Source organism: Amborella trichopoda, chromosome 12 (genome assembly GCF_054954075.1).
Source record: "Amborella trichopoda isolate Santa Cruz 75 chromosome 12, AtrichopodaSantaCruz75HAP2 v2.0, whole genome shotgun sequence".
NCBI lineage: Eukaryota > Viridiplantae > Streptophyta > Magnoliopsida > Amborellales > Amborellaceae > Amborella > Amborella trichopoda.
Genome location: NC_142347.1, coordinates 49,558,225 through 49,586,107, shown reverse-complemented (window position 1 = coordinate 49,586,107; position 27,883 = coordinate 49,558,225). Strand labels below are relative to the sequence as shown.

General features: G+C 34.1%; 1 protein-coding gene across 6 annotated transcripts; it reads right to left on the bottom strand.

Moving 5' to 3' along the window:
• Positions 1–2,799: 2,799 nt before the first annotated feature.
• On the bottom strand, positions 2,800–22,715 carry LOC18435713 (autophagy-related protein 18h). 6 transcript variants are annotated; one of them, XM_020667939.2, is made up of 9 exons: positions 22,003–22,715; positions 20,096–20,533; positions 19,226–19,672; positions 16,896–17,135; positions 15,913–16,746; positions 15,618–15,793; positions 4,320–4,423; positions 3,557–4,183; positions 2,800–3,471 (listed from the first exon to the last, which is right to left on the bottom strand). In XM_020667939.2, the coding sequence occupies exons 1-9, from the start codon at positions 22,192–22,194 to the stop codon at positions 3,467–3,469; spliced, it is 3,063 nt and encodes a 1,020-aa protein (XP_020523598.1). In that variant the 5' UTR covers positions 22,195–22,715; the 3' UTR covers positions 2,800–3,466. The 6 variants fall into 6 exon arrangements, with proteins under 6 accessions (XP_020523598.1, XP_020523600.1, XP_020523599.1 ...); XM_020667941.2 differs by having other exon boundaries at positions 3,581–4,183; XM_020667940.2 differs by having other exon boundaries at positions 3,557–4,168.
• Positions 22,716–27,883: the final 5,168 nt, after the last annotated feature.

The window sequence follows — 27,883 nt, the reverse complement described above, 5'->3', positions numbered from 1 at the left end:
ACATTTCGTGATCCATACTGGAACTCCTCGGAGAAGCCATTTATATATACGGCGGCTCAAGCCTTTCAACGAAGGACACGGTTTCTATGAATCCTAGTACTCAGATGTGGAAATTGAGTCCCCTCTTAAATTTGTTTTTGTTGGGATGATTTTGTAATGAAGTTTAGAAAAGGGCAAAATTACATCTTATACTTTGCGTTGCTTACTACGAATGTACCTAATAGTTTTCGTTACTGCATATATGTCCAATTTTTACTATTTATGATGTAATTTTTTTAAAATGATGGTTTTATTTTTTTTCGGATATTAAACATCTAAAAATAAATCGAAAATGTAACGTTCACATTCCCATTTTTAGGTGTTAAACATTCGAATTGAAAGATTTTTTGGATGTTCAGCATCCGAAAATAGCCCGAAAGTTAAACATTAACATTCCCATTTTTCACATTCCACAGTCACATTTCGGATGTTGAACATCTGAAAATATGATATTTTTGGATGTCCGACATCCCAAAATATCATATTTTCGGATGTTCAACGCCCGAAAATGAGAATATGAACTTTTGGCCTATTTTCGGATGTTCAACATCCAAAAAAGTAAAAAAACAAAGGATGCGTATGTAATTTTCGTATGTTCAACATCTGAAAAATAGTAAAATTTTCTTTTTTAAAAAAATTACTTTATAAAAGATAAAAAACAAACATATACATTTAATAACAGAAACTATTTGATACATCTGTAAATCAGATATATATGTAATTTTCTTTTAGAAATATAGAGTCTCCAACATGGAGATTATTAATATCATTATCATCCTCGTCCTCCAAGCTTTTTCTCAATTTTTTAGAGTCACCTACATATGCCGCTACTCTACAAGATTATTAATTTATAAAAATAAATTTTATAAACTAAAAATAATAATTTAATGAAAAAATGTTTTAGAACATTGGTTTTAATTGTGTGGAGTGACTACTCATTTGCACCAGGATACAAGATTAGGAATGCGCCACTGAGGTATACAACAATTTTCCTTTAACGAATAATATAAATAAAAAGAAAAAGTTTATATAAGGTTGTAACATGTAGACCTATGTACGCACCTCAAAAATCCATCAAAAAAAGTAGTTTTAATGTTGAAAAACCCTTTGATTGATCATCTCGACATCGAGATGTATGACCATGAAAAATAAAAGGATTTTAAGTCTCAGAAATAATGCATTTTACAACATATTATCTACACTGTTCATTTTCAAGATTTTCATATGTTTATAGATCTACTTGACTTTAATTATTTTTTAAATTTTAAATTTTAGAATTAGATATAAAAATAGATTTTGAGATAATCTTAAAAACATTTGACATCAAAATTATGTACCATGATAAAATTTGAAGGCGCATCTTACCTCTACAGCTACGGATGCATCTGTATGCCATCTGCACCCTGAATAAAATGGGATTGTATCCAATGAGATTCTTACAAATTACTTCGTAAAGATCACAAGCACCCCAAGCCATCAAATGGAATTTTTTATATTTGAGGTGTGTCATTTTGTGACACGATCAGTAGATAATTTGTTCTAATTTATAGTTGTTGTCACTATTTTAACCGGCTAATTTCATATCTAACGAATGGTGATGATTGTAGCTTTTGTAATGAAAAAGTTTGGGGCAAGCCAGGTGTTCATCCAAATTGAATGGTTTTGGAGAACCAAACACATCCCAAATCGTTACAAACTTATTTCCACCTCAAATCCTTGAATATAGGCACCAAAAAACATTACAAACTTAATCATCTTTAAAAAGTTGAAATGATCAGTCCATAACACAATGTACAAAATGAACTATTTTTAAGGCTCATTTATGATCGTATCATAGACTTGTAAAATTTTAAATCCAAAACGTATTTCCAAGATGGATTTTGGAGAGGAGGACTCAATCCAATAGGGAATCCATGAACCAATCTATATTTGTACATTCCCACGATATAATTATAAGTGGACGGGACTATCTACAAAGAGACCATTATCTCTCAAAAATTTCACTAGAAGAGGTTGTTTTGATCCTCAAATGTCACATCTCAACATCAAAATTCATGGACTTAAGAAAAAAATGGATTTCAATTTTTGGACCGTCAATTTTCAAGTTTTCATAGATCTGCTCGATCTACACTATTTGTAAGCTTTAAATTTTATAATTGAACATGAAAATTTATTTTAAGGCTATCACAAAGATTTTAGTATTGAAACCACATTTCTCGCTATTATTTGAAAGTACACTTTACTTTGACTGTTTTGAACCTCGGCTCTATACAAACCGCACCCTTTATATTTTTTACATGGATATCACAATCATTCACTCATTATATGTCAAATTGGACGGTTTGGAGTGACAATACAGGAACATGCGATTTAAACCAAAGAAAACAATAGAGAATCATGCATACCAAAGTGAAATTTTTGTGTAGATTCTTAATTGGTGCTGAAAAAGATCTTATTCAGCTATCAAGCATAATATGTAAAGATATTACAAGACCTGGGTTCCGTCATCATACACCTATGGAGTAGAGTATTACGGACGTATCATACATAGGTAGGTTAAAATGATATTTGTGCACTTTCAAGAGTGAAGCTTATATGAAAAAAATATTTGTGCACTCTCAAGAGTGAAGCTTATATGAAAAATATATTTGTGCACTCTCAAGAGTGAAGCTTATATAAAGAATAACTGAAGAAAACAGATCTTCCAACCAAACAACTACAAGTTGGAGTCTTGAAGAACCAAGCATAATTCTGGATTCCTTTTTATGTTTCCAATATAAAAAGGGCATTTCCTTGAGAATGTGATACAAGAAGATCATTTTACAAGTACACTTCTCGGAGGCAGCAAATGCCAGTCCACAACTGATAAATACTGCTTAAAAAAAGAAAAGTTGGATTCAGATGGGAAAAGAATCACTTGATTTCCCTCCTCATTGATAGCCATCTGTTTAAGCCAGTACAGCTAAATTCTATACAAACTATGTACAAAGGGCACACATGGGGATTTGGAACTCCCAACAAAGATTGTACAACATAATGCTTGTGCAGAGAAGACTTCCTCATGCCAATGCTAGCCCCATATGCTATGGAAACTCCATCTAATTGGATGGCATGACAACCATATATACATGACAAATCAGTCAATCATAGGGCTGTTTACTAAATTACCTCTCATCATCAGTATTAAACTCCACATGCTTGAATCGACTGCCCTTCTCTCCTCGTAATCAATTTCAATAAACCAAGACGACTAGAATGGTAAATACTTTATAATTCGGTGGGAGTCAAACCAACCCATAACCCATCATTTCAAGGGCACACCTACATAAAGATCCTATAACATGTAACCAATCCTCAAATGAGAATTCCTTTGTTCTGTAAAAGGCGTATTTTGGAACGAGAAATTTCCAGACCATGTTATGATCAATCAACCTGTTCAAAACATGGAGAGAAATCAGTAAAACCAGCAAGAGAAAGGTTGCTATAAGGAAAGGTTAGAATGGTTTCCAGCTGTAACCTTCATCACAAAAGGTAAATACACCTTCGATTGGATCATTATCATGGTCCCCATCTTCCCCAGGCTTCTCTTTCTCCCTGTGACTGCTGCTGCTGCTGCTGCTGTTTGCATCAGCAACAATTTCAGCTGACTCATGACAATCAACAACCTCGGATATTTTACAATACCCCTCTTGAAAGTCCATTGCACCATTCAAGTCTCCATTGTCACAAGCCTGAATTGTTTGGCTCTTCAGAGTTGATGCATTTGAGATTATGTTCTTGTTATCAACACAGTTACTTGTGACCCCATTACTCAAGAAGAAAACTTTTGTGTCAGGTCTTTCAAAACCAAGCGAATCACAGGATGTAAGGGAAAACCCATTGCGAGTTGCATCCTTAATAGTTTCAAGAGCCTGATTATTGCAATGCCTAAAATCTTGCGTGGGGAAATCCTTGTTTGAACCCCAAGTAGATAATAACATTTGAGGTGAAGCAGGGTGATCCTCGATGCTTCTTCGATCAGTTGCTTTCATGAAGTCATGGCTCATCAGATTTGAATTCGTTGAAGACCCAACTGGTGTTGGCATTTCTACGGATTGATATGCATCAGGATTACCAAGAATACCCTGAACTGATTTGGAGTAACCTACAATCCATTAGTGAGTCTGATATTAATGAATCCAGACATGCAAAGATAGAAGGAAGCAAAGCTATATAGAAGCTCAGAAATCAAATTAGGGCAGACCCAACATAGGGGTTTTCAATATGAATGCTGTGCTCACCATGAGAAGCAGAGTTCTTAAGAACCAATCCTTCCATTAACTTGTCCTTGGTCTGATGTGCATTCAACGCTGACACACTAGAATTCCTTCCCCCAACAGGGCATCTAAAACAGAGATGGAGGAAACCTTTCAGAAAGAACAGAAATAGCAATTTGTGTATCGATCCCATCAGAATGCAAGTATAATGTCATATACAGCAACCCCTCCAATAACTAAAATTCTAAAATTTATAATAGACTAACAACATCCAATAAAATAAAACTCAGGAACAACTTGATCAATCAATGGTATAACTAATGGGCAAGATTTCTATGCTTCCCCTACAGCATAAAACTTATATACTTCCCCTTATCCAACCGTCCATTCTGAATGGAGGGTTAAGATTGCCCCAAACACAATGTCACATCTCTACACTATTTTATTTTTAGCTTTTTTCTATAAACTATTTTGACACCAAATTTTGGATGTCCAATCTATTAAACTCGCACTAGCGGAAAATATTAAAAAATATTTCCAATAAAATAAAATGACCAAAATACCCCAGAAAGTTTCAAGGGTTTTTGGTCATTATATTTTATCGAAAAATTATTTCTAATATTTTTTATAAGTGCGCCCCAATGAGAAGATGGCACGTACCAAATTTCATATTCATACAATTTGTATAAAAAAAACTAAAAATAAAATACTTTGAGATGATGGATCTAAGAACAAATGATGAGTGACTCTTGATCAAAATTGGACGGCTGGATGGTAGGGGAAGCATAGATCTTCTATGCTGTAAGGGAAGTATAGAAACCTTTCCCATAACAAATAGCCTCTAATACCCACTAATTAATATTTTTCTCAGAAAGATGGTGCAATTAGAAGCAATTTTGACAATTTTGTATTTTTTTTTATAAAAACCATACTATTTCTTCCCAGTCCATTTTTTAACAGATACCATTAAATGTAACCTGTATATCTCTTAATACTATTGTTAGTTATTAAAATGTAAATATATTTACATTTTATAGGCAATAGTTTATGGATAAAATAAATATTGCTATGGATCATAATATCAAATGAAGCTCAGTCAAAAGGCAAGTACGAATAACCACAACAAAATGCGACTATTTGGTTTCTTTGTGTGCAGCAATCTGTTAATTCGGGGAGAATGCATCTGCAAACCACGACATTCTTACACAGGTGTGAAAGTTGCACAGAACAATATTGCATGAGGAGTTTCAAGAAGATCAAGAATCATTGGCTCAAAAAGATGTTAGAAGCTTTTCATGTCCAAGTTAGCACTAAGCATGAGCATGTAAAGTTTTGCATGGGAAATGAAAAGCTTGCAAGCAAACTACAAACACAATCGAAAAGAAAGACTGCATTTCAAAATGCAAAGTTCTGTGTACTTTCTAATGAGTAATAATTTTCATTTCCACCATGAACTTTAGATACCAGAGGGCCCTACAGTATAATATTGTTGAGCTCATCCTACAAACTGATTAAAATAACAGCCAATTTCACTAAGGGCACATTTGACAACCTGGAAAATCAGGGGAATTCCTCTGTTTTCCAGGTCTCTGTAGCCTTCCACTGTTGGTAATGGGGAAAGCCACAGTGAACTATGGAAAAGAGCAGAAAGTGGTGGTTTGCTTTTCGCCTTTTCCACAGTTCTGTGGAATCCCATGGTTAGCTGGTGTTTCTAATAAAATGGGGGAAAGATGGACAACCCTTTGCATGGGAAATGAAAAGCTTGTAAGCAAGCTACATACACAATCGAAAAGAAAGACTGCATTTCAAAATGCAAAGTTCTGTGTAATTTCTAATGAGTAATAATTTTCATTTCCACGATGAACGTTAAATACCAGAGAGCCCTACAGTATAATATTGTTGAGCTCATCCTACAAACTGATAAAAATAACAGCCAATTCACTAAGGGCACATTTAACAACCTGGAAAACCGGGGGAATTCCTCTGTTTTCCAGGTCTCTGTAGCCTTTCACTGGTTGGCAATGGGGAAAGCCACAGTGAACTATGGAAAGAGTAGAAAGTGGTGGTCTGCTTTTCCCCTTTTCCACAGTTTTGTGGAATCCCAGGTTAGCTGGGGTTTCTAATAAAATGGGGGAAAGGTGGACAACCCCCCTATCACCCACTTGACTAATTTAAAAACCTCCCCAAACGAAAAAGTTTGATTAAAAACTTATGATTATAGGTTAATGTAGTGTGAAACTCACTATTTGAGCTTCAGGGGTAGACCCACTTTGAGGCCCTCTGTCTCTTTCCTTGAAAGTTTCTTTAACGGAAAAGCTGCCACAAACAAGGAGAAAACAAGATCTGGGCATGTAATTCAATAGACTCAAGGCCATGGCAATATTTAATTCCACGTGCTCCAGTTGCTCACTACCCAAAACTATGGACTCAAGAATGTCATTGTCATCATTGAAGGTAACAAGTTTTAGAAAGAGATATTTGAGTGAGCTAAAAACCTTCAAAACTGATGAAGGTTTAAGCTAACCAAGTCCAAAGACACTAAAGACACACAAGAGAACAAAGAAGAATGCGATTTGCATGACACATCTCGGATCAAAAGAGACTCAAAGAATATCATATCTTAAGCTACAAGAATTTCCCAATGCCCCTAGAGACTAATGCATATCTTTGACCGCTTTTTCCATTTCTGCATACCACTTCCAGTGGCCTTCCGTCATACCTGGCAGGAAGCGAATTCAGCTGTTGATGCTTTAGCAAAAATGGTCCAAACGGACATACATGCTTAGCACCCTTTTGTTTTTTTTTATTTTGGATTGTCTGTTGCAAATGGACATGTTGGTTGTTGGTGTTTTCTTTTATCTGCCTTCGAAAATCCTCTCCCTCACACTTTCACAGCTCACACCCCCTCCTTTTTAGACTCCACTTGAGGGCCACATATTCGAGTAATAAATTGTTTTACTTTTGGGTGGGGTTTGAATAAGGCGCCAACTTTAAATAATCAAAGTAACACGCACCTAAAAAACGTGCCGAAAAATGCAGTTTTGTTGTTAGAAACCCTTGTGGTAGTATGAAAATCTATTTTCAGGTCATCTTGTGAAATTTTAAGTTCTAAAAATGATATTGAGGAGATCTACAACCACTAGAAAATCTTGAAATTGACGCTTCAAATAATGCATTACAATATGCACTATTTGCGGGACTCGAAATCATTTTTTTTCATATCCAAACATTTCGAGGTCAAGATGATCAATTGGAAGGTCTTCCAAGTTCAGAACAACCTTTTTCAGTGGGTTTTTGACATCCACCTTACTTCTGTAGTATAAGGTTGAGACCTCATAAAAACTTTTTCCTTAAATTTTTTTTTCTCTTTCCTCTTTTACTCATGTAAAGCACCCAGCCTCTGGGCTGCCTTAACACAAATCTCATGGGAATTGTGTGAGGGAGAGGATATCTTATCATCTTATCACCTATATATATATAATAATAAGAACCATATATATAATAAGAAGACATCTTGCGCAGAAAAAGAAAAAGAGAAGAATAATGGTATGACTCATCTCAATCAAACAACCCATTTTTAAAGTTTTTATCAAAATCATCACCGAAATATTCTTTCTAACTTGATCCCTCTTTGTTAGAAAAAGGATCCATTGATCAAGATTATAGCTATAAAACCCCACTGGTTTGGAAAACAAATGGCGAGAATGGAAGAGAGGATTCATTCCATTTTCTCTGAAGGAGCAAATACTCGCTAAAAGTTCTATGTTCTTCTCTCCAAAAAAACCAATTCCCTCTTGCATTCTCTCCCATTGTAGGATGCTCAAAGCCCAACTATATACTTAATTACCTTCTACAAGGACGTTCACTTGTTTTGGCACCTAAAGGGTTTCTCCATTCGCTATCACATCTTCTCTTTCAAGTTGAGATGCAGAGAGGAATGGGAGGGTACTCTAACTAATATTGGGCATTTTGGATTTCTATAGGATTCAGGATCTGAAGAGAAGAGAAGAAACCTCTAGAAAAGACTTTATTGTTCTCAAGGTCTTTTGCACACTGCAATATCAAGCTTATTACTTATCATATATTGTTCATCGGCATTCTCATGTTGATGCAATGTTATCAAATGTGGGATGCACACTTGATGCAATCGGGAGTCCGATGAGAGATTGGAATGCAGATTGATGCGGTCCGAAGAGAGCACATCATAGGCGATGCAATCAATAAATTTAAAAAAATTATAAAAATCATAAAAATGTAAAAACACAGAGGAAAACACAAATGTGCGACTTATGTGACAGCAGTACTTTCCTCTAATATATTAGCTATCTGAGTCGCCTGATAACATGATTGTCTGATAAAGAATAACATAGTGTATTGTCTAACATCATCATCATCATCATTAGAACTTTTTCCCAACTATTTGGGGTCAGCTGCACGAATCATGGTCCGCCATTCTACTCTCTCAAAGGTCATACCCTCAATGAGGCCATAAGTCCCCATATATTTTCTTACTACCTCCAATCAATGCCCTTTTGGGTATTCCCCTTGCCCTTTTTGAGCTTTCCACTTAAACCAACTAGCACCTCTTAACATGTGTTGTATTGGGTTTGTGCTACACATAGCCAGCCCATCAAACTCCCCTTTCCCTCATCTTATCACCTATTAGAGTCACACCTAGATTCTCCCGAATGTATTTATTTTCGAATTCTATCCCTTCTTGTCTTGTCACTCATCCATCTCAACATCATCATCTTAGCTACACTCATCCTATGGGTATGTTGTTTCTTGACTTCTCAACATTCTGCCGCACAAAACAAAGTTGGTTTCACAGTTGTTCAATAGAACTTCTCTTCAACTTCATTGGTTCGTGACGATCACATAAAACTCCAGTTGCACATCTCCACTTCGCCTACTCAGCTCTAATTCTATGCGTGACATCTTCCTCAATCTTTCCAATTTCCTGGATTATCAACCCAAGTATATTTTTTTTTGACAAGGGTTTTTTTTAGAGGAAAAAGAAAAAAAAAAACCCAGCTGCTGCCGCCTCAAACCAAACCCGATTCCTCATCAACCTAAGTATATTGTCTTACATGTGATGTAATATAACCAATCCTTTCCAGTATTAACGAGAATAAACAATTTAATTTAACATAACCTCCAAAGACCAAAAATACTTCACACTCCCATGTTTACCACTACATCCTCATAACCATGACATAACATAACTTACAAACTCCTTACAGAGTGGTCTTCTATGCCCTACATGTGTACCAAGGCTGTTCTTTGCAAGGCTGATCTTCACTAGAAATGATCATAATAAAGACGCTTACTGTTCTTAAAGGAAAGAAGAAGAAAAAGCGGTTGCGCTTTCAAAGCAAGGGTAAGCACTTTCTCTTAGCTTACTGACTTTATAACCCTCTACATTATAATTCTATGTCCTCTTCCAACTTCGAAGTCTTCATCTTCTTCATCATCAGCACACAAGAATTTCATTTACCAATTCTTTTTGTTTCAGCGTTTTCTTTTCTTTTTTCTTTTTAAGGCTATCCAAATATATGCCCTAATCTCTCTTAGGTTGCCTGAGGGCATAATGTCACATTCCCGGTAATTCCAAAAAGATGCATTTTTTGCAGGAACATACCCCCAGCAAATCTTTTCTCACATAGCATACGAAATACTATTTCGATCCTTGGGATTGTTGAGTCTCGAATATTTCCACGCTGGATCGTTGTTACTTGATCAAGAAGAAGAAATTGTTCCAAAACAATACTAATAGGAAATAAACACCAAAAATGATGATCCGAGGTTCCGAACCCCAAACCAAAAGGAATTTTGGTTTCTTGGATTTAATCTTCTAGACCTTGAATACTTCGAATACTTGTTGAATCTTCACTATAAAATCTTCAAACTAAAACCCAAAAGACTATCAAACAATCCACCAAAGATTCAAGAAAAAACCCCAAATTTTTTTCAAAGATTTGGAAGCACATAACTTTTTTGTCATTTTTCTTTTCAAATTCAGTCCCCTCAAAACTGTTTTTTTCTGTCCATGAGTAGGGGCGCATATGCATATTCACCACCCCTTGTGTGATGCGGCCGCATATGCAGCTATGTGCCGCATTTGATAATGGTTATCCCCCATATGCAAGTGGAGGCAATGCACCCATTGCCAGATAATGATTATACAGCCGTATAATGAGTTATGCAGCCGCATTTGATAACATTGTATTGATTGCTACTGCAGCTTGAGCAAATAGTATCAGTTCTCTCTCTAATGAAAATGACATTTTCTCTCTTACACAAAGCAAGAACCTTCATTTTATCAAACAAGATGCATGGCTTCAATACCCATCTTAACCTCAACGATGCTAGAATAACAGACACTTCCCTCTTGCTCCATGAAAGCCCCATTCTAGAGCTTAGGACTTACAAACCAATGAGGTTTTATAGCTTTCATCTTGATCAATGGCTCCTTTTTCAACAAAGAGAGGCCTACAATAACTTGTTTTAAACTTATCAGGATGGATCCATTTATGATGTAGGAAGAATTTATGATGGATCCATTTATGATGTAGGAAGAATTTTGCAGGGAAGAAAATCAAATAATTTACTGATTCAAAATTATATCAACCCTAGCTTCAATGGCTCTACGGAATTCATAAGAACTCAACGAAAAAGTGTTTCTAAACAGTAACTCAAATATTTATTATAAAGTCTCTACATAGACGCTATTTATAACAAAAGACCTTTCTTACAACCCAAGGAATCCTAATTCTAATAGAAATAAAAGCCCTAATTAAAATAGAATTCGTAATGATATTTTTACCATTGATAAACAAGTAATTCCATAAGCACTCTAACTACTTCCTAAAAAATTTCCAAAATCCAATTAATATTAAAAACTCCTAGAATCCTAAAAAAAAATTAAAAATCTTAAAAAATAACCTCAAAAAAATCCAAAATTACATCACTAAAATTTAATAAGAAAAAATAAAAAATACGAGGCATCTTGTCCTCCATCAATCTCCCCTAGTTGGAGAAAACTCATCCTTGAGTTTTGAAATAGGCTAAGATGAATTCAGTATCAAAACCTCCTTCAACGTCTTCTTCTTTGTTGGCTCAAATATTACTAGTGGTAAGAAGAAATCCTCAAGAAACATATCCTACTATCCATATTCAAAAATCAATACAAATTTTATGAAATTTGGCTATCCTTGAACTTACAATGAAAATCGTGTACAAAACTTCAAAATCAATTCTCATGCCTTAAGAGGCTTTTTTGACATCTATTCCATTACTCTCTAAATCAAGGCCCACATTTTGTGGTTTATGAATCAACCACATTTCCACTATACTATAATTTCAATGCCCTAAATCTTTTGAATGCTCCACCTCTTCGATGTGCTTGAGATCTTTATCTTGAACCTTATCACTGATCGGACTTCCGGAGAGATCTTTATGTTCATATGAGCATGTATTGAAGATTGGTGGCGAATCTCAATCTACAACCTGCTGATTTTGGAAACAACTTCATGAAACTAAAGATTTTCTATAGGCAGGCTTCCTAAATATCACAAACCATATTAGACTCACAAATAGCTAGATCGCCTATCATCTAGTTATGGTCATTAACTTGTTAAAATCAGGAATGTCCACCTTCATGTTGGAAACCCTAGAGTATGGTCCCCACATCAAGTTCTTAGGTCACTCTCCACCTCACTTGACTCCTCTGAGAACGTAGGTGAAAAGGGTTGTACTCGACATCTTCTTGGCGGAAAAAACAACAACCTTGCCCATGAGTAATGTCTGAGAATTGTTGTACAAGTTGTTGAACCTGCCTTCTAAGGTCTTTCATTTCTTCATCTCCGGTATTGCAAAGTAGATCCCACAGAACTCCACTTCCTCGACGTCTTCTTGTTGCTATGGCTTCACCAAAATCACAAACCCTAGGCCGATAAAAAACACGGCCCTTAACAATCACAAAACCCTACACTCTAATACCAATTAATGTAGGAAGAATATCATAAGGAAGAAAATCCAATAATCTATTGATTGGAAAATTAAAGAAGCTAACAAGCCTAGCTTAAGCACTCTCCAAAGTCCACAAGAACTCAAGAAAACAGTCTTTCTCAATAATAACTCAAATCTCTCTTCTAAATTCTCTACATAGGCCCTTAGTTACAATAAAAAACCTTACTAAAACAAAAACAAATAATTCTAGTTAGAACCCTATAAGTGCTAATTCTTATAGAAATAAAATCCCTAATTAAAATAAAAACTTTAATGACATTTTAACCCCCTAACAAAAACAAATAATTCTATAAGCACTCCAACTACTACTCTAAACAATTACTAAATCCTAAAAAAAAAACCCTAGAATCCCAAAAAAAATTAAAAATCCTAAAAATAATCCTAGAAAATTCCAAAAATACACCCTTAAAATTTCACAATAAAAATTCAAAAATAAGAGCCATGTTGTCCTGCATCAATTTATCATGTAAACACTTACATAAAATCATTAAAAATGGTTCTTTGATCAATATCCATTGTACAAATTGTAATCTACTTTTATTTATAGTATATCTTTAGTGTTTTTTGACTTGGTATATTGCAACCTCAAAACCGTATCTGATTTTGAGGGATTCAGCTCTCTAAAATATTGTTCAAAGATGACATTCGTGAAACCATGGTTTGAGTAATGAGCAATTGAAGCACCTGAAATTCAACTACTTTTAAAGCCTGGAGTATATCAAATTTCATGCCCCAAATCTTCTCTCCTTGTTCATGGTGATTGTTTTGATGAAGAAACATTTAGAAAAAAAACCCTCAAAAGGGCTTTTCTTCATCTCCATTGACTGAAGGCCATTGAGCAGGCTTGATAGCATCAACCAAAAGGTTGCTCCCTTCCAAGGTAACCTTCAATTCTCTTCTCTTTGTTCTTCCCTTCTCGTTTCCAAACTCTTCTTTCTCCCTCTTCCTCATTTTCCATATTATTTTCTTCTTTCTAATTCTTTCTCGCTTTCCCTTCTTATTCCCTTCCTCGTTCCCATTCTCTTTGCCCTTCCTTATTCTCTTTGTATTCTCATCTTTTTCCTATTTCTCCTTTCTCTTTTCATGTTTTCTTCTTTCTTCTTCTATATTCATCCTACCTTAAACCACCAAACACCATGTGCCCTGTCCAAAATCCACAGAAACCCTAAATAAACCATCTGCCCTCCCTAAAATTGGACCCAAACAAATCCTTCAAAAATCCAAACCTTGGTTCCTTCTCTAAACTCAAAACCCTAGATCTAATAGCAGGGTTCCTTCCAGAATTCATTCAAGGCTATTCTACACCTTCTTCTTCACTTTAAGTTTTAGATTAGCCTTGGATTTGATTGGAAACCAATTTCATTCGACTGATTTTGCTAAAGGACAGATTCCAATCCATTCTAGATTCAAAATCTCATCTCAATTAAATTAAGGAGAATTCCCAGTTTGCATGTTTGATTTACTGAAGTTGCTTATATAGTTTGATAGCTTTTAGACTCGTTCAAACTTATATGGTTCCCTAGACTTGATTCCAGTCTAGTAATCCAAGACTAGTGAGTGGTTAATCATAAGTTAAATCACATATTGGAACAACAATGACTAACTTTCTCCTCATAACTATAAAATATCAATATCAGGTAGTCCAAACATCACAGGTAGTCCAAACGTCACGCATAACCTATGTAAGAGAGGACTAGACCTCAAGAAGACGCATGAACAAGACCATCCACTCCACATAAGAAGGCCCGATAAGCATAAAAAGGTGAAGCCAGCCAGGTTGATATGAGCAAGTAAGGCTCACATAGGCTACAAAGCAAAATAAAATATATAGATGATCAGGCATGATCATAAATCATTCAGTCACACTAGACTTTGAGCAGCAGCATTTCAAGGAACAAGATAAATACTACTGGGTGTATTATTTCAAAAATCCAATTCCCAATGCCAACAACATAATTTACAATAAAAAGGGAACAAAATTACTACAGAAAATATCAAGAAAACTCCATTATTATTGTTCCTCATTTAATAATGCTGATGACGACGACGACAATAATTATATTGTCATAACTATTATTGTCATTATTGTTACTATATTATTGTTACTACTTGTAACATGCACCTGCTTCGCAGGTCACATTGAAATATTATACATAATATAATATTGATAGATTTTTTATCTTTTTTTTTATAATAATATTGATAGAAGTATTATAAAAACCAATATCATGAATTAGGAATGGGGTTGAGGTCAAGGTGGTAGCACCACCTGTGACTCAGCTACCCGTTTCAGTTTCCATTCCTACCAATGCTAACCCCTTTTGAAAACTGCAAACGGTTTCAAAAATTGCTAACCCACTACTAGCAGTTACCGTTCAACATATATATAAATATATATATATATATATATATATATATAAGAGAAAAACAACTCTCTTTTTATGCAATGTGACAGTTGATTTTTTTTAAAGAAACAAAATAAGAATAATATTTTACCATGGCATGAATTTCACCATATTTACAATATTAACCAAAAAACTCTCCAAATAATAAGGAACTAATCATGATAAAGATATTTATAATTCTAGTGTTATTGATATATGATTATAATTACAGTACGATATTATAATTATAGTATAAGGATCGAATGATGATGATTGATAGTATAATCATAGTATTCTTGCATGTTATAATTACACCATGGAATGATTTGTAGATTAGAACACCTACTAATTATGTTTATAATATTCGCATTATTCATGAACTTAATTATAAATTAAATCATTTAATAAAACTAAATTAGCAATATTTAATTTGAATTCTAATAAGCTGTTAATAACATTATACAAGATATATAAAAGTAATAATTCATAATTTTTATAATCATATAATTTGTGATAATATAGATAATGATGAAAGGATAAATGACAGACAATTAGTGATAGAGTTAGTGCACAAGAAAGATAACTATCAAAAAAAAAAAGATTGAAATAGATAGCGAAAGAACAAAGCATAAATTAAAAATCAATAGGGAAAAATTGACGTAACAAAAGACACTTGTCACAAAAATAAAAAAAGCCCCCTTCTCGCTTAGTACATAATAACAATAGATATTGTTATAATTATTATTTGGTTTGTGGGTGAGTGGAAGTAAAACATGTTGTTTATGTCCATTATTAAAACACGGCATGAACACAATAATGTTACCTCGACAAACTAAAATCTAGAGCATTTAGAAGCCACCTCTATTCAAACAATTGGTGAAACAATAGTTATGGGGATAACATGTACCTTCCACTCTGGTCTGATTGAAAGCTGCGAAAATGATCAAAGACTGGTAATAGATCTTTTCTCCTTATTTCAACCTCACAAATTGGGATCTTCTCAATCTCTATTTCCCCTCCATAGTTACCATTCATACCGAATTTCTCATCAGCCGATGTAGGCATCATCAGATAGAAACGTATCTGGCATGCACATAATAACTTGTTCTCAACATTATAGAATACCAACATAGAACACTAGGATGCCATCTCATGAGTGATATGTTCAGTAAATAATTAAATGACTTTATTAAAGTTTTTACCTTAGATTTTTGCCATATTGGAATTCTTCCTGAATTTATCTGCACTTCAGCATTGGATATATAAACATGAAATTTCTCATCACATTTCACGGAATCATTTGCTATCACCCCATTCCTAGGCAAACCACAGGAACTTGTTTCATCATTGCTATAACTGACATTATCAATCGGCATTCCATTAACTGAAGGTAAACTGTGCGTGATGCCAGAGATATTTTCCTCTCTTTCAGGCCAACTTGTTCTCCGACAAACATCCCACCATTGAACAGGCTCAGCAAGAACCTTGAGTTCCTCATCTCTATTAGGGCTCAAAGACCCAGGTCCAATTCTTGAACCATTGCTATAAGAAACGTCAGTTCCAGAGGATGGAAATAAGACATATTGAATCACGTGGCCTGAAGGAGAATATACCAATAAATTCTCCAGTAAATTGTCTCTCGAGGTATTTGATTGAAGCCCAATAATAATTGAATTGTGGAAAACTGCAGCCATCGCACCAGAAGGCGAGTGTGCCTTCCCTGTTGCAGAGGCTGCAACACCACTAACTGTGTTTAGCCAACCGCCATTACCATTTTTTATCCTGCTTACAGTGGCTAGGGTAATTGGGGCTGGAGGAGGTGGAAAGTTATGCTGATTAGTACTTAAAGACCCTGAGGTTGACCACCATGGTAAAAATAAATTTGGCAAAGAATGGAATTCATTCTCGCGAGCAGTAAAACTATGAACACCAACATCCCCTCCGAAAGGAGAAAGAGCAAATATATGGCAGGTCCCCCTCGACGAGATAATTGCAACCCACTGACTGTAATTGCTGAAAACAATGTCTTGTATGACCTGATAAACATTACAACAAAATAAGTAACCACAAGTCAGACTCATATGGGAAACATTACCAAAAAATAAGCAACCATAATTGTATACATATACAGGAATACAAAACAAATCAGACTCTAAATTAGCTAAAATGAGAGTTAGGCGCTTACAGCTGTTGTGAGTCCACGGTATAGCTTGTAAAGATGCACGTGTGATGAACTCCAGTCATAGGTTGTCGAACTATTTTGGACACGAGATGGAATAATGCGGAAGACATTTAAGTTGTTTCCATGCACAGATGCAGTAACTAAAAGAGTACCACTCGGGTCAAAACTTATGGCAGATATGGGACTCGTATGAGCTTTGAAATGTGCAATAATAGCTTTTGAAGTAAAATCCCTAACAGCAACCTGCAAAAGGACTAATTGTTTAGATTAGTGATTTAAAAAACGGATCGGTGCCCCGGATCGGGCACTTCAAAAACCCATCCGGATCGATGAATCGGCGATCCGGATCGGTAATCGGCCGACCCGGTCGGATTAAGCTCTAAGAAAATCCAAAAAAATTGTTAAAATTAATTATAAATCTTGTCTTTTAGGAATCCAATAAGAAATGAGGGTACTTCATTGTTAACTTTCACTTTTTTCATCAATTTGTGAATATTGATATGTTTTTTCTCTGTATAAACTTATGTTAACCATTAAATTTGCATCACACATAAGAAAAATCATATAATTCTCTTGGATAAAATATATAATCATACATAGACTACTATAAAGAGTAGATTTAATCGATAAAAAATGGCCATCAAAATCTCAAATTGGCGGAAAGCCCTAATCCCCTAAAAAAACCCAAATTATTACAAACTAACTATAATCCAAATTTATTACAACCTAACTAACTATAATGTTATATACTGAAATTAAAATTGTTGGTTTAAATTTTATAATTATTTTATTATACAAATAATAATAAATCCAAAATATTTTGAAATACGATCTAATTTAAAATGTATTATTGAGAACTGTAAGAAAGATAATAAATTACAAGATTTATAATGCAAAAATTAATAAATAAAATAAAAATTTGGTTAGAATTTATTAGAATGCATACCAATTTTCAAAAGAACACTTTAATTTTTCAAAATTTTAATTTTTTAAATTTCTAGAATAAATTTAGTAAAAGAGATTGTTAATAGAAAGATAGAGATTTCAAATGGAATAAATTTCTTTAAAAAAAATTAATTTTTTCGATTTATAGAATAAATTTAGTAAAAAAAATTGTTAATAGAAAGAGTTTTTGTTGTCAACAAAAATAAAATAAAATGTGTCCAAGGCGGAATCGAACTTGAGAAGTGAAGGCTCTATCATGGAAGTGATAACCACTCCGCCACATCAGCGCAAGTGTAACTGCTTTTAATATTAATAGTACTTATCCAAATTCTGTCATAATTTAACGCAACATGGGAATTATCCCACATCCAAATAACAAGTTTTAGTTTTGCGTCTATAAATTGCTTTGTAAGTTTCTCGAGGTTGCCATCCACGCGCAGCCAGTGGGAAACTGTAGTCCCATGTGTGGACTACAGAGAATCGGTGTTGTTTTGGCACGTGCTAACTCGCTATGTGACGTCATACGAGCGATTTTCACCCGAGTATGACGTCACAAGCAGATCACTCTGTAGAACCAGCCGGTTCTGTTCTAGAACCAGGCGGTTCCCGATTTTACACTAAAATCGGCACGGGGTAACCGATTCCCGTGCCGACTCGGGCGAGTCTGTTACGACTCGCCGATTTTTAAATCACTGGTTTAGATATATAAACAATAGATAAATGTTTTGTTCTCAAAAAAGGGAAATTTACACATTTTTTAGTTTTTATATTAAAAATGGTCACATATATTTCATATTTACAATCAAATATTAATTTAAGACCATAAAGTAAATTTTAGTTTTTATCTTTTTTTCTATATATTTGATTAAGCTCAAACTTTGTATGTCCGCACTTCTCACCATTACACAACTAAAAAATATATTAAAAAATAATTTAAAATAAATAAAATTACCAAACTACCCCCAAAAACTAAATACATTTTTATGTTATTGAAAAATGGAACTTGACTGTAAAATATAAAACATGATTTATTTGTGAATTCCCCCACCCCCCCAAAGCTCAAACTTTGTATGTCCATACTTCTCACCATTACACAACTAAAAAATATATTAAAAAATAATTTAAAATAAATAAAATTACCAAACTATCCCCAAAAACTAAATACATTTTTATGTTCTTGAAAAATGGGACTTGACTGTAAAATATAAAACATGATTTATTTGTGAATTCCCCCACCCCCAAAAAAAGAATATCCTTGTGTAGCTAACATGAGAAAAAGTTTATTTTCTTCGTGGCAGGTGGAGGAGGAGCCAATTTCTCAATAATTGTTGATAGTGATAGAGAACATCATATTTACCAATCGAAAACTGAAATCCAATAACACTCACCATCCCGGCATTATCTGTTTCACTTGGATGTGAACCTGATACAACTCTGTTTACTTTCCAATTTGCGTTTGATGATACGGGAGAGTTGGAACCATCTGGTAAAAGTTCTTGATAATATTTAGAAAAAGTCTTGTATCCAATATCTCCCAAATTAATTATCCCAGCTGCAATTTGTTTGGTAGACTCCTTTGCATAGCGGGCCACCAAGCTCCCGTTTCCAGGAGAAGTTGATGGACTAACACCAGGAGAGGGTGACAGATTCTGAGGGCTTAGACGCCCAGTGTTTGACGTTAAGGCATGGTTTGAAGCATAAGCCAACCAACTTGGACCTACAGCCATTGGACCATAGCCTATATTAACCCCTACCACTCCTTGTCCATTCAAAGTGATAGGATACGTGAGTACACTGAACTTATTTTCAAGAGTGACAGCATCAAAGCAGTATATCTGCCACAGAGAAAAGGATAGCAGTCACCCTATGAGGCTCATTTTAATGGATAATATATATTAGTCAATTAGAGAGTAATGTATATTAATCAACAATGGGAGTTATAAAACAATTTGCACCCAGCACAAACAAGCATATATGCAATAATACGTAGGAAAATAAGGGAAAAAAAGAGAAAGGGAGATGATGAGAGAGAGGATGGGTAAAAGAGAGAGGAAGGGAGAGGAAGAATGGATAGATAGAGAGGGAAAATGGGGGAGGAAAGAGAGGGAGAGGAAAAAGACAAAGGAAATATGAGAGTAGTGAAGACAAAAGAAAAGGGAACAAAAGCTAAAAGACTCATATTCATCCAACATTCCATTAAAAATCTATTCCTCTTGTGTGTTATCTCTGCTGGTGAAGGAAATTTTTGGGCTACTTACTTGGGCTGCAATGGCCACAGCCACAATTCGAGGACTGCAACGTATAGCAAAAACTGTGGATCGAAATCTCAGCACGTGTACGTAGTTATGAGACCTTAGTGAATAAAACCGTACAACAGTGGGATTTGGAACATTGCCTCCTTGTTGAGTATGAGTTGATGAACCGTCATGAATCTGTACAGTGTTAAAGGTTCCATCACCCGCAACAACCAACAATAGAGGATGGGATTCTCTGAATCCTTCTTCCCCGTCGGTCTTTGCCGGTATGGGCTGCATTTGTAAGAATGTAACAGCACCATCACGCTTTGAAACCAGTTCCTGAAAATTGGAAGCATCATCCACATCAAGGACCTGAAACCCAGTTGAGTAACCAAGTAAAAGGACATGTTTGAACATGGATGGACCAATCTCCAGCCTGTCAAATCCAGCCCATTGTACCTGTTCAAGTAGAAACAAGTAAGAAAAGTGGAAAATCGAAAAGAAATACATAACCACATTGGCCTTGCGAATAAGGATAGCATCCATGCCAGCATCTTTTGTATAACATGTTGGAAAAACTCGGATTTGAATAGAGGGAATGGAATCATATGCACAGCCACATATCATTATGGCATGCAAAATGTAGGAAACCCTACATTTGAAGTAGTTTGTATATGCCCTTGAGGCTATCATAGAAGATAGGCAAGAAGAAGTCTAAGACTCTTAAGTTGAGAACGAAGACCTTATAGTCCATACATCATACAAATGTGAGACACAATGCCATAATTATCATCCAAATAAAGATATACAAGCAAATTATGGAACTATAAGTATTCCGTCAATCAACCCATTTGAATATTCTACTGCATCCAGGTACAGATTCAACGCAAAAATGAGAATATCTGCTTCTAAGAGATGTAGCTTCAAAGGAATGTCCATAGACCTATGGGGAACAAGAATCACATGCATAATGGCTCTCTCTCTAAAGAACGTATCCATTACATGTCTGAGCAATCTCAATTCCCAGATAATACCAATGAAGACGAGTATTCTTTATGAGAGACCCAGTTCCGATTGATTCGTGATGTTTGTGTCATAGACGTACTTTTGAGACCTCATGCAACTCGTACAAATCAATGTCCCTCTTAGACATTTTTTTTAGCTGCACCTTACAACGACAGAGAAAAACATCCTTAAGCAAATGCATGATCCATGGAAAAGTGGTCAAAGTTTCTGGTACTACTAAATCTATCTCAACATGTTTGACAACGATTCATACAATTATCTCACTATCTGTATTAAACCAACAATTTACAAAACATACAAATCAATATAATTTTAATTTTTTTACAAAATCAAAGGTAAAAGGCAAAATAATAAAAAAGGCTATCCATAACTGATAATCCTTAGCCAGATAAGTGCCCAATCAACAAAAACTTGGGCCCCACAAACTGGATAATTGCACACACAAACATAAATTTCAAAACAAAAATAGAATAAGATTCATAAAACAAGCACAATCCTAGCCAAAGAAGTAATCAAATAATTTCATCAAAATGGATTCAATCAAATAAGATCTATCATACATGCCCAATCAAGGCCAAAAAGAAAGGAAGCCACAAGCATGAATCATCAAATAAGCAACCCCCATCTCAAAATAAAAACAATAGAAACATATTTAATAGAAAAAAAAAAATACCGATTGAACAGAGATCCATGCATGGGCAGATCATCAGAAACAAACCACAAAAAATATAAAAAGCTACCAAAATTATCAAGACCCAACTTCAAAAAAAAAAAAAAAAAACTGACTGAATAACAAACAAATGAGCAAGATAAGAAGCGGGGCCTTATAAAATACGAACGAATTCATAAGAAGAAACACGAGAGAGAGAGAGAGAGAAGAGAATAAGGAGGAGAATGAAAACCTGGTCTCTCTCATCTTCATGAGGAGAAATGGAGGCAGCAACAGAGGCACCAGCGGAGCACACGGTGGAAGCTACGGTGGTTGCATTTGATGACACAGTCTTGAGACATGAAGATAAGATCCTGAGAGAATTTGGTAGCAAACCCCCTCCTCCTCCTCCTCCTCCCTTTCCTGATCTCCCCTCATTCTTCATATCCCTCCTCTTCTTCCCCGATTACCACTCTCTCTCTCATCACCACCATCTCCGCACTGATAACCCACCCATCTCCATCTGTCTCTCTTCCCCCCACACGAAAACAACGAATCAATCAATCCAAATTATCAAAAAAAAAATTTGTTCTCCGTTTCTCTCTCCTCCAGCTCTTTATCTCTCTCCTCCTCTGCCCTCCTTAACTTGACCCGCAAACATCTCTCTCTTCCCCGTCAAGCTTTGGATACCTTATGGCCGCCGATTGTTGAGAGTATAAGACATATTACTTCTGTCTCTAAACGCACCTCTTCTCTTTCTCTCTCCTCTCACCCCTATCTCGATAAACCACTCTCCCTCTTTCTGCAAAGAAAAATATATATTGAAAAGACCCAGTTTTTACTGGTCTCTGTCCAAAAAAAATAAATGAAAAGACCCACTTCTTACTTTTCTCTCTCTCTCTCTCTCTCTCTATGCACGAGAGCTACATATTGTTTTCATTTTCTCTCTGTAGATAATGAAGAGACGGTGGAATTCGGAGAGGGTGGAGAGAAATACGGGATAGAATCATTTAGAGAGAGAGAGAGAGAGGTCAGCACGACGTTGGTTTTTGGTCGCTTTTTTACTTAACCGTATTGACTAAATCGAATGACGATTGGTTTCTCAATTTTACGGTGGTTTTTTACTATTTATTTTTAGTCACATTAATCTTGACTATTAAATATAAAATTAGGTGGTTGTAATTATTCTATTGATCAAACTCAAATTTCAAAATAAATTTTTTTGAACTTTATATTACATCCAAGCTATCAAATTTCACATCCTACAGTTGTAAGTAATTTAGACCACCTTGTATCAAAGATAAATAGTCTTATTGTTTATTTTAAAATAAAAATAAAAAATTACAATGACTTACTTATTTAAATAGTTTTATTGTTTATTAAAAAAAAAAAATTACAGTGATTAACTTATTTTGATTGTATGTTTTTTGCCCTTTTCTAAATTGATGAAAGTGCAAAATACATATTGTGTCCGTGAAAATCTTATTTGCTAACAACCCCTCAAACCCTAAATAATCAAATTAGGGGACGCCTTAAAATTACGTAAAAATAGATTGTTTTGGATGTTTAAAACTTTCATTTCAATCATCTCAACCTCAAGATTGATTGACACGAGAAAAAATAGATTTCAAATCTTGGAAATAGTGTGTCTTGTAATGTATTATTTAGATCGTCAAATTTTAAATGTTTCGATGTACATTATTTTTAAATGAGTAATGACCCTATGAGACCCTCCCACACCCATGTGTGTAGGACTTCAAAGAATAACCATTAAATTTAACGCATAACTCTAAAAAAATTATCATATGGGTGTGGGACTTGACTTTTCTATAAATCGGTACCAAATTTAATAGTGATCATTTGGGATCCTACACACATAGATGTGGGAGGGTCTCATAGGATCATTATTCTTTTAAAACATATAAATTTTGTAATTAGAAATGAAAATAAATTTTAGATAAATTTATTATTCTAAAACATCATATTTGAGCACTATTTGAAAGTTTTAATTGTTTAGGCCTAGGCCGTACACAAACGACACCCATTTAAAAGTTCTCTCTAGTTTGAAAAGTCACTACTAATTTATTATGATCTCTCAATATTAATGTAGTAAAATACATTTTCATGTCAAATTTGACCTCATACATGGGGAAAATGGGGTCCTATTCGTCCTTTTGAACACATTCACAAGGTACTTGTACATGTTTGGTTAGAACTCCATGACTTTGTGAGAAAAAGATAGTATATATCCGATCATTTGTGAAAATTCAAAAAGACTCGCAGTTGTCTCATATTGATAAAATAACTAACTGTGGACTGGAAATAATCTCATGAAATGACATCAACAACTTCTATTGTATCATAATCAATTTGTTGCTCACTCATTCTCAACCGTTCGATCAAATTGGAAATCCAGTTTGCATAAATCACATTTGCACAAACACACATGAAAATCCGTTTATAAATTACAGGGAACTTTATCAATTTACTCATTTGAGATGAACAATTTAATATTTTGTGCAAATCGTTTGGTTTAATGTAAAAATGCCTAATAGAAAATCGCACGGTCTTGAGTTTGAATAGTTTCATTATGGAAAATTGTTAAATACTTCATATCTAATGGGTATTTTGATAGTTTTCCCTCGATAAAATTCTCAACAATTAATGCCCAGTATTTCACCTTTTCCAAGTAAAATACATATTATTCTATTAAAATTCCATTTAATTTTGGTTCTATACTTCACCATCGACATAATGAGTTCTTGATTTTTCGTATTCATGCTTCCTTGTGCAAGTGGTTGTTTGAGAAGGATAAACAACCCACTTGGCCATCTCTCATCCCCCTAACAAAGACAAAAAAAAAATTTATTATTTTTGTGAGAAGATAGCCTATTTTAAATTTTGGGCCAAACAAATGGCCCTAATAATGATTTTTAAATATCATTTCATTTATATTACTGTAAAACTGTTGCATGAAATCACTATCCATATATATAGGTTTTGTTATGACACTCACACTATAGATCAATATATAATTGTACTCAACAAATTTTGGACACTTATATAACTTTGTTTTTGTAATACAATATTTTTTGGGAAAAGTTTATATAGTATCGAGGCTCTAAACAATTAAATTCGAGCATGCCTCAATTTTTTTACTAAAATAGGTTGTTTAGATCCCCAAATATCCTCATTTTGATCATATTGACACCACGATGGATAGACATGATCACAAAAATGGATTTCAAGTTTTGGAAATAGTGTATTTTGTAACGCATTTTTTATCGTGAATTTTAAAGATTTGCAAGTTTTCATAGATCTTTCGATCTACATTATTTTTTAAGCTTTAAACTTTATAAATAAGTATGAAAATATATTTCAAGACTATAAAAAATATTTTCAATATTGAAACCACATTTCTCAACACTATTCGAAGGTAGGCTCTAATTTGATTGGTTAGAGCCTGGGCTCTATACAAACCCCACCCATATTTTTATAGGGGAATAGTTTATATAGAGCCTAGGCTCTAAACAATCAAATCAGAGCTTACCTCAAATATTTCGCTAGAATGTGCTATTTTGATGCCCAAATATCCTCAAATTGATCATATTGACATCAAGATTCATGGACATTAAAAAAAAAAAATGGATATCAAGTTTGGGAAATAGTGCATCTTGTAATGCATTTTTTTACTGTTAATTTTCAAGATTTTAAAGTTTTCATAGATCTACCTGATCTACACTATTTTTAAATCTTTAATTTTTATAACTAGAGAAGAAATTATATTTTAAGGCTTTCATAAAGATTTTCAGTTTTAAAATCACATTTCTCGTCACTATTTGAAGGTGGGCTCTACTTTGATTGTTTAGAGCCTCGACTTTGTACAATCTACACCCTTTTATTAGTAAATACATATTTGTATTATTATGAGGGGTGTGACATCATCCAAGTATCACCGGCATGGAGCATTAAATATAACTAGTTTGTTCTATGTGGATGATGCCACACCTCTCATAATAACAAAAAAACACCCATACTAAATAAATGCTCCATGTATAAAACAATGGTATATTAGTGTCCAAATTTGGTTGAGCGCAATTATAAAATATTATATAATGTAAGCACAATAATATATATATATATATATATATATATATATATATATATATATATATATGATTTCTATATTTGTAGTATTTGTATGACCCTAAAAATGACGCACACCCTCTTTATCCTAATAATCAATCCCCAAAAAAATCAAATTCATTTTGCACATTAGATATACTCAAAATGAATCCCTTACCGACAATGAATCTAGACCATCCATTTGATGAACTTCAAGATCTAGGAATTTACAAATTCAAAATCATTTTTTTTTTTTTTCTAACATTATTCATCTATTCATAATGAAGCCTTATTAAAAAAATTTGGACATGGAAAAATCTTTCAAAAGTCGAGATCTAAGCATCATATCAAATAGACGGCACGTATTAATTGAGCCAAAACTTTTTCTAGCATGTGTTTTGAAATTTTGCCTTTTATAATTGTTTATTGAAATGAAAATAGTGTATATGTAAAGTCAAATAAATAGCCCTAATATGGTAAAAAAAAACAGGTTTTACCAGCTTTGGTCTATTGAACAAGTCAATTTTAACTAGTTGGACCATCAAAATGAAATTATAAATTTCTACATATATTTAATATTTAAAATTAAGATATTTATTTATTTTTTCCTAAAATATAGTTTTTGATCGGTGATTGGACCCATTTTGACAAGACAAAAACCCGGTCACCGTTTAGGTGGCGATCCTATCCTAATAAAACATTAGTTTTCAGTTTTCATAATTCGTTTGAGTTGAAAACTTGAAATTGCCTTTTAAGCCCTTTTGCGTGGCCTATAAAGGAACGAAGAGTTCCGTTTTGCTCCTTTGATTTATTTGCAGTTTTGTGTTTTACTCAATATTTAAGGCGTGAAGGAACATCTTTCAATTTCGTAAAAGGATTCGTCAAAATAGCCTGTAAATTAAACTAATTTACAAGAGAACGAATGTAACATATATTTAGCCAACAGATTTCCTACTCTCTTTTAGATCTCTTCAAATTAAACATTGCTAGAAATAGACTTTGCTTCGGATGGATGCTGCAAGAACAAAGATATTTTAAACTTAATTTTAATGGAAGCTCGTTGGGTAATCCTGGTCAAGTTGGTTGTAGTGGGTATTACGGGACTGTCATGGTAATGTCATTTTTGCTTATGGAGGTCCTTGTGGTGTCATATTGGCCAATCATGTTGAACTTCTAGCACTTTTCTATGGTTTAAAATTTTTTGTTAACAATAATTTTGGATTGATGTGTACTATTGAAGGAGATTCGATTAATGTTATTAAGTGGAGCAAGAAGGAGCAATAGATTCCTTGACAACTTAAATCGATTGGGCTTCAAATTTTAGACATGGTGGCTTCTCTGATGGTGTCATTCTGAAGTTGCAAATTTACTTTCTAAGAGGGGAGTGTCCTTGCAATTTTTAATTATTTGTGATGATGTAACCTCCCTTTAGTAATCCTTTTATTTGAATAAAATTACGTAACTTTGTCAAAAAAAAAAAAAAAATGCTAATTCAATATTATCACATATAATTGCTACTCATAACCTCAATTACTTTAATTAGTGAACTAGCTCTCTATGTATCTTTATACACATGATTTATATGTATTCGATTATCGAGAGCCGATTGAACTACTAAAGGTAAACTAAAATCAATGTCATATTAACTATAGTGTAACAAACGTCATAGTATTATCTCTCTACAAGTATAATTGAAGATAAATTATGTCTGTGGCTCGTTACATTTGATTTTTCAACTTCTTCGAGCTTACTCTTAATACACAATGCCTTGATGTTTGGCCTTCATGAGTTGAATTCTCACCTTTGTTAATGCTTTTACAGCTTTCCATTTGCATGTTGTGACCCGTACACAAGAAGGTCATAATTACTCTCGTCTTTCAGATTACATATCGAAGTGATTATAAGTATGTCATTGACTAAACTCAAAGTTCAAAAAAAAAAATTTTCCGAACTTCATGACACACCCCAAGCCATCTATTTTGACATCTAATGACCATGAGTAATTGTAA